Genomic DNA, 8,595 nt, shown 5'->3' with positions numbered 1-8,595 from the left:
TACCTCTCAGAGGCAAGTGACCTCCCGCCTTTTCCTTCAGGTCTCACCTGCAGTGGCAGGCACAGTGGTACTGTTTGAAATGGATTAAGACTCAATCCGAGTGGTCTGTGATCACCGACATGGGACAGGTTCATTTCTACATTAGCCATGTAGATCGGGCACTCACACCAGCCTTGAGACATCTTGCCCATTTTTTTTTTCTTTCTTATTTTTTTTTTTTAAAAAGGTCTTACTCTGTAGTTCACGATGGCCCTGTTTAGTCAAGGTGATTCTCCTGCCTCAGTTTCTTAACTGCCAGAATTCCAGATGGGAGTTACCACACTTGGCTAAAGCATAGTATACTTTTCAGCTGATGGCCTTTCCCTCTTTGTTCCTCCCTGTATTACCAAGATCCACCCAATTATGAAGATTTGGAGAAAATATACTTCATTCATCAATATTAGAAGTAAAAAATATTAAAAAGGAAAGAGAAGAGCCAGGCAGTGGTGGTGCACGCCTTTAATCCCAGTACTCAGGAGGCAGAGGCAGGCGGATCTCTTGTGAGTTCTAGGCCAGCCTGGTCTACAGAGTTTCAAGACTCTGAGACTTGGACTACACAGAGAAACCAAAATAAGTAAATATAAAAGATTAAAAAGGAAAGAAAAAAGGAATCAGCTTTAAAACCAGAGTAGCGTAAGCGTTTATTTTCAGCCTGTCTTTATTCAGATATAATTTTCCTTCTCAGTTGGTAAAAGTTAGACATCAACAAGAATTGCCAGTCTTCTTGCCCTGGAAGTGATGCTGCCTGGTGCTAGGTGTATTACCTGGCATTTTCATTGCTCAGTGAAGAGAGAAATGAGCCCAAATTAACATTAATACATGGCAGAAGACTTAGTTATAACATACGAAATCTCTAGGTAGGGCAAATTGCTTGGGTGTGGTAACTTAACCTCTAATTCAAAGTCATTTTCAGCTATATGACAAATTTAAAGCCAGCTTAGGGGTGGGAGAGAGAGAGAGAGAGAGAGAGAGAGAGAGCAAAACACCACCACCAAAACCAAATAGAAAGCAGGAGCTGGCGAGATGGTTTAGCAGTTAAGTCCTGGCAGAACTAGCAGAGGACCTGGGTTCAATTCCCGGTACCCACATGGTGGCTTACAACTATCCGTAAATACAGCCCCAGAGGATCTGATGTCTTCCTTGGGACTCCACATGCATGCAGCATAGAAACACGCATGCGGCAAACACTCATGCACATAGTCACTGGCGACAGACACTGTGTAACTGGGTGTTCAAGGCAGACAGGAGAGGAGGAACCTTTTCTTCCTTTATCCAAGACCCAGGACTTTATTCCCACTCCTGGTCTGAATGGATTCCGTAAGTTTTGGCGTTTCAGATCAACTACTCCATTCTCCAAATTCTCACTGAACACTTCAACCATGTCCACGTGACACAGACAAGCCAGGAATTAGAGTCAGAGTTCTTGGTTTGTAACTGGCTTTTCTTTCAAAGACTTAGCATGTCTTATGAAGCCTCATGTGGGCATAGAAAGCCTCTTGATCCAGGAAGCCTTTCCCACAAATACTGCAGGAGCTTCGGCCATTCTCCTTGTGTGAGCGCCGGACATGGCTGTCGTGGGCAGCATGAGATGCAAAAGCTTTACCACAATGCTTGCACTTGAAGGGCCTCTCTCCTGAGTGCTGTCTAATGTGTGTTCGGAGTATGCTGGAGGCAGTGAACTTCTGCAGAGGGTAGAGAGCAGAAAAAGCCAACTTCCATGGGCTGCAACTCAGCAAAGGGGTTCATTTTCATCGTAATGAGCACATCAGCTTTTATTGTTTTGATTGAGAAACTAATTTTGCCAGACATCTGTAGTACATGCCACCCTCACAAATGTCCTTTCAGAATGATTGTTAGCAGCAGGAGTAGCCAACACTTCAATGGTTACAATCGGCAGACACAATGAGAAGTTTTATTTATTTTGGTTTTTCGAGACAGGGTTTCTCTGAATGAGAAGTTTTATAAAGACTGACTGATGGAACCCAACAGCTACAATTCCCCACATTTTACCAAGAGAAAAACTACAATAAGCTTATGATTCTGCTCAAGGTCACATAGTCAGGTTAGTATCTAAGGCTGGGACTGAAAGTGGCTAGGGCTGTGCTCTTAAATTCTCTTTTTTAAAAAGTTTCTTTTTCATTTTGAAACATGGTTTCAGTCTGTAGTCCTGGCTGATCCAGAATTCTTAGAAAAAGGCATTGGCTAACTGGTAATGGACTAGTTACCCAAGATGAATTGGTCACCCAAGTCAGGCTGAAGTCAGGCTGGCACCAAGGGAGGTCTCACCTACCTTTGTACAGTACACGCACTGGTATGGCCTGTCTCCAGAGTGGACTCTCATGTGCTTGTTCAGGCTGGAAGACTGAGAGAAGCTTTTCCCACAGGTTGAACACTAAGGAGATAACAAAACGTAGAGTTGAAATTTTATCTCCTCCCCCTGCCCCCAGACTCTGTCTCAACATATATTTTCCTGGAGGTGAGAGAAGTTTTTGAAAAATCCCTAATTTGTTTCCTTGTTTGTTTAGAGAAAGGATCTATGTAGCCCTAGCTGTCCTCTCTCCATGGAGACCAGGCATGCATGCCTCAAACTCACAGAGATCTGCTTGCCTCTCACTCCCATGTCCACATCTGCCTAAGGTTTTCCTAACATTATTATGAGTGTGTGCGTAGGCATGTGAACATGGCATGTGTGATAATCATCAGAAAAACACTTCAGAATCTATTGATTCCTCAGTTTGTTCACAGAAACAAACTCAGGTTGTCAACCTTTCAGGGCAAGCATTATAACACAATATAGCCATACTGACAGTCCGAGAATCATTTTCTTTATTCTGTGCACATCTGTGGATCAACAAGTCACTGGCCAAGGATTGCCTGAGATTACAGAGCACAAGCAACCTTGACGCTGCCTCAGACCTTCCTAAGCAAAAGGGCTACAGGGCTCCCACACAGGCAGGACGGAGTTGTCAAGGGTGTACCCAGCATCTTTTGGTGTGAGTCCATGGCTGTCGCTCAGTGGTCGAGCATTTGTTCCTCAGATGTTCAAATTGTTCAACCACTAGCACCCAAACCCAAACTGTAACTAAACCAGATATCCAAAGTTCTGTATGTCTGTTTCTCTTGAGTCTTCTTGTGAAATATCCACTTTAAAAACAAACAAAAAAACCTCATGAACTCTCTGGACATGACTGTCATGGAAAAAACACGGGAAATTCAGTGTGAGGCTGTCTTGGAGCAGTTTAGGTGGAGAGGTGCTGCTTGTGTTCAGGAGAGAGTTCTTGGGTAGATTTTAAACCCAGGGTTAAGCAGTGCTTTTGTTACTGCGGGGGATAAAATAAATGACCTTGTGAATGAAAGAGAAGGGACCCAAGCACTTTCCAACGGCTGGGTAGGTGACTCTGTGGGTGCAAAAGCATGACCTGTATTCGAACTCCCAGCAGCCATTTTAAAAACAAGCATGGCCAACCACGCCTTGGACCCCAGGGCTCTGAGGAGAAGAGACAAGAGGACTGCTGGGGTGTATGTAGACTGACAGCTTAACCCCAGCCTTAGTGAAAGACCCTTCCTCAAAACACTATGGCAGGAAGTGATAAAGACGAAAGACTCCAAACATGTACACACAGACATGTACAACAACAACACACACATACACACCACCCCAACCACATAAATTCAATAACAACAACAACAACAAACAAACAAGCAACCCAGAACTTAGGGCCTGGAGAACTGACTGAAAGGCAAATGCTGTTCTAGCCAAGGGCCTAAGTTTGGCTCCTAGCATCCAGACTGTCAGGTGCAACTCTAGTTCCAAGGGACCTGATGCCTTCTTCTGGTCTCTGTAAGCAAATGAATGTACAAGGTGTGCATTCATGTATGCAAAACACATAAAATAAAAATAAATGTATCCTTTACCAAAAAAACAAAAAAAATCCTGATTTTAAAAACATTAAAATAAAAAAGAAAAAAAACTATGGCCCAGTTGTTGAACACAGTTCAATTTAGAAATATTAAAATGTGGAAAACTATAAATGTTAGAATTGGTATATGATGCTTTATATTATATTATATTATACACTAGTATAAGATATACTATAAGATCCTATTACAAGGGGCTGGTGAGCCGACCTGGTGGCTAAGTGCATGAACTGCTCTTGCAGAAGACTCAGGTTCAGTTTCCAGCACAATCATGGTTGCTCACAACCATCTGCAACCCCAAATCCAGGGGCTCCGGCGGCCACTTCTGTCCTTTCAGGGGCGCTCTACTCACACATGCACAAACCCACACATATACACAGAACTATGAACACTGTTCTAAAACACGGAACCCCATCTTGTCTTTTTTTTTTTTTTTTTGGTTTTTTCAAGACAGGGTTTCTCTGTGTAGCCCTGGCTGTCCTGAAACGCACTCTGTAGACCAGGCTGGCCTCGAACTCAGAAATCCGCCTGCCTCTGCCTCCCAAGTGCTGGGATTAAAGGCGTGCGCCACCACGCCCGGTCCCATCTTGTCTTTTAAGGACAAACTTGGTCTTGCCCTTTTGACCAAGCCTGGCAGAGCAATGGGTGTCTGAGCTAGCAGAGAACAACTTCCTGTCATCGCTGTCGTCTCTCATCCCCATAAAGACCACAGTCTGTGATGTAGTCTTCCATTCTTCGGACCATTTCAGTGTTTCCTCTGCACCAGTGACTACCTAGAGCTTGGCTGGGTGTGGAACAAAGTAGAGTTTCCTAATCCCTTCCCAGTTTCCAGTACAGCTCACTGCAGTGTTCACCCCAAGGCTGAACTAGCCCAAAAGCCCACTCCTACGTCTGTTCCCCGCTTCTTCCTGAGCCCATTCGCTCATGCTCACACATTTGCCTCTTCCACACTACCCCGGCACGGCAAGCATCGAATGTTCCAGTCGGTCCCGTGAACCCCTCTCTGTGTGTTCACGACAGGGGAGTGTAAAAACAGGTTGGGAAGGACATCAGATCAGCAACTGCTCACCAGGTAGGGCCGGTGCCTCTCATGGACGTGAAGAATGTGGATCCGGAGCCGGTCACGCTTTTCGAAAGATCTTTGGCAGAGGGAACATGGAAACTTCCTGTCCCCCTTATCCACACAGGGAGTGAACTTGAGGTGCTTATCCCTGTAGTATTTGTAGGTAAACACCTTTCCACAGCGGTCACACCTGTAACCTTCCGCAGACTCTGTCAAACACAGGGGTGGAAGTGCCGGAGGGCGTGTTAACCTCTGTCCCTCCTCTTCCCCGTTTCAAACAGGATTCAAAACAGCCATAGACACACACACACACACACACCATAACCGGGTGTGGTGGAACACACCTGTGGACCTGGGCAGAAAAATCAGGAGTGGAAGACCATCTTAGGCTCCAAAGGGGGTTTGAGGTCAGCCTGGACTAGCTACATACACTGAACGCATCGTGCCTTCAATAATTCACAGGCATTGATTCTAACACTTACTGAGTCTGACTCAACAGGAGCGATAGGTCACCGAGTGTCAGAAAGCAAGCGCAATAAGGTAAGTCTGTTTTATTCCCAATGGACAAAGAGGGAAGAGAGAAACTAGAGACAAAGAGGTGTCAGATCCAGGTGTCTGTGCCAAGAGTTACCCCACTACTGAGAAGACGAGGGTCAGGTGTACAGGTCAGACAAGGCATAACAAAACCATGGTTCAAAAAGACGGCTCAGACCCCAAGTCAACAAGATGTGTGACTCCATTAGGGACAGGGAGGAGAACGTCCCCCAAAACTCCACTCAATCTGTTCCTGGATACTAGAACCAGAGACCTTCCTGTCTGCCCTCAAGGATGAGGGACCCGGAGCCTAAGCAGGAACGTGCAAAGGCTGGGTGATGGAGCCACACCACAGACCCCCGTCTACTCGGTAGACATATCACTATTAAACTGTAGCCTTTCCTTTTTTGTTTATCACCATGATCTCATGTAAATGTCACAATACAAAACAGTATAATTCTAACACTTGGGAGGCAGAGGCAGGCAGATCTCTGAGTTCAAGGTCACCCTGGTCTACAGAGCAAGTTCCAGGACAGCCAGGGCTTCAAAGAGAAACCTGTCTCAAAAAAAAGCAAAAAATAAACCAATACTTTCAGGAATCCCTGAAACTAACCACATTCACTAGGTGCCTCCCTGTGAGAGCAAGCAATCAAAGCTAAGGGCCCTTCTCAGAGGGCAGGAGGCTGCAAAGAGCAGACCTGGAAGAGAGAGGCAGGAACGGGGGTGGGGGTGGGGGTGGGATGCGGCCTGGAGGAGGCTTAGACCAACAGAGGCCCGTGGAAAGGACTCTCTGCTCTCAGGCCTGTTGAGAGTGCAGTGTGCACCAGATTTCCCTGCCTTGTGAGCTGTAGTCTAGGCTGGGGTTTTAGTGACACAGCTGTCTTCTGTGAGTCATTCCTGCTTCATCCCCAGGCATGCCTGGCCTGTTCAAACAGTCCACTTATGACATTAAGTCAAGAGTCTGACTTTCCAGCCCTAGACCTTGTGAATGAAGGCATCCACCAACCCTACCAACATGCCGTGGATTTTTTTTTTAATTTTTTTATTATTTTCTTTATTTACATTTCAAATGCTATCCCGACATGCCGTGGATTTTTGTTGGATGCAGGATCTCCCTGAGTAACCCGCACTAGATTTGAATTTAAAATTCTTCTTCTTCTTCAACCTTGCAAGTATCAAGATTACACACACACAACCACTATTTTTTTTTCTTTTATTATTAATCGTCTCCAAAAACGTGGATCTTATGCTGGGGTGTGGATCAGTGGCAGAGCACTGGCCTGGCAGGAGTCAGGACCCAAGTTTGATTTAATCACCACCACAGCAATGGGACAAAACTAGACACTCAATATTAACAGTCATCATAGGGAGTCACTTGTAAGACTTCTCAATAAATTAATCTTTAAAAGCTGCCTTTCCCACCTTGTCCGAAATGGTATCACAGGNACAGTATAGTGCGCATCATTTTTGTTTGTTTGTTTGTTTGTTTGTTCATTTGTTTGTTTTTTGAGACAGGGTTTCTCTGTGTAGCCCTGGCTATCCTGGAACTCACTCTGTAGACCAGGCTGGCCTCGAACTCAGAAATCTGCCTGCCTCAGCTTCCCAAGTGCTGGGATTAAAGGCGTTCGCCACCACGCCCGGCTGTGAGCATACTTTTAATCCAGCACCAGGAGACAGAAGCAGGCAGGCCTTTTTGTTGTTATTTTGAGACAGGGCCTCACTCTGCAGGCCAGATTGGCCTCCCACTTGTACGAATCCCCCCTGTCTCTGCTAGGAACCACAAGAGACTTTGGACTTTTTCTCCATAAACTTCCCACAGATAAAGCATTCACTAAGCATATTTATTTTCCCCCTGAATCTCATCTTCCACTTGTATGTCAAAACCAGATGATGCATTTTCTGGAAGTGACCAAGACAGCCACTCTTGGTCTGGTGCTAGGGGTGATGATGATGTCCTGAGACCAGAGATTCGCCTATGCCTTCTGCTCCACGCCCTGCAGGAGGGGTCAGAGGAGGTCTTCCCCCCCTCCCCACAACCTCGCTGCTCTTCACTCAGACCATGGACGAGCTTGTCCATCACTTCCTGCCTGGTGATCAGTAGAGTCTGTTCTGTAGCCTGGATCACCTTCTTTCTCCATCTACCCGGTGAACCCCTTATTTCTCTCTCATTCCTACGAACCCCCTTCCATAATGCAGCTATACGGTTGTCCCCCTCCAGTCAGCACACTGAGACCAGGACCCTGTGAAGTTTAGGGGTTTACTGTAGTGTTCCAGGCACTGAAGGGTGTAAGTCTAGCAGGAGTACAGGAGCATTGAGTGTCACCATAGTGTGACAGATAACATGTATGTGTTGTTTTACCTGCTCTTTGGGCTGTTTATTACACTGTAGTGATGATGTCTTCCTTTTATACACACAGCAGTTTATATTTCCTCACCTACCAAGTCAGCAGTTTCCAAATGCTCGTGTATAAAAACCAGTTGGACAGGTAGTCTTTAGGAGTAGATTTCACTCTGAGTCTGATGGTACACATTAAACCCCAGCATCCAGAGAGTCAGAGGAGCTCATGAGTTCAACCTTGTCTACACAGTGAGTTTCAGAACAGCCAGAGTTACTTAGTGAAACCAGGTGTCAAAAAATCAAATCAAATCAATCAATCAATCAATCAAAGCTGGGTGTAGCTTTACATGCTTATCATCCTAGAACTTGGGGGTCAGAAGTAGGAAGATCAGTTTAGCCATCTATCCTGGAGTACTTGAGACAGGGAACAAAGCAAAACAAACAAACAAACAAACCCACAAACCTGGAAATTCTAGCATAGGCTGAGGGCTTAGCATCACTCTTTCCTTAAAAGCACCAAATCTGAAGACCTATTCCTATGGTGAGTTGGTTGTCCTCTGCCCGCTAACCATTCAGATGTGATCATCCAGGGACCAGCAGCAACCCCTGGAAGCTGAGCGACAGGCAGAGTCTCAGCCCACCTGTGATTAGAGCTAGCTAGCCTCTCCACAAGCTCTGCAGGTGTACACACACACACACACAC

At 45.7% G+C, this 8,595-nt stretch overlaps 1 protein-coding gene across 1 annotated transcript in view; it reads right to left on the bottom strand.

Annotated features, from left to right (window-relative positions):
• Positions 1-658: 658 nt before the first annotated feature.
• Prdm14 (PR/SET domain 14) overlaps positions 659-8,595 on the bottom strand; it is a 13,789-nt gene continuing 5,852 nt past the window's right edge. The window contains exons 6-8 of the mRNA XM_021222421.1: positions 5,027-5,229; positions 2,330-2,431; positions 659-1,721 (exon numbers count right to left, since the gene is read on the bottom strand). Of these exons, the coding sequence (XP_021078080.1) occupies positions 1,494-1,721; positions 2,330-2,431; positions 5,027-5,229 (533 nt within the window). The 3' untranslated portion in view covers positions 659-1,493. The remainder of the gene's footprint in view (positions 1,722-2,329; positions 2,432-5,026; positions 5,230-8,595) is intronic.

Source organism: Mus pahari, chromosome 22 (assembly GCF_900095145.1).
Source record: "Mus pahari chromosome 22, PAHARI_EIJ_v1.1, whole genome shotgun sequence".
Taxonomy (NCBI): domain Eukaryota; kingdom Metazoa; phylum Chordata; class Mammalia; order Rodentia; family Muridae; genus Mus; species Mus pahari.
This window is presented reverse-complemented; position numbering and strand designations above follow the sequence as displayed.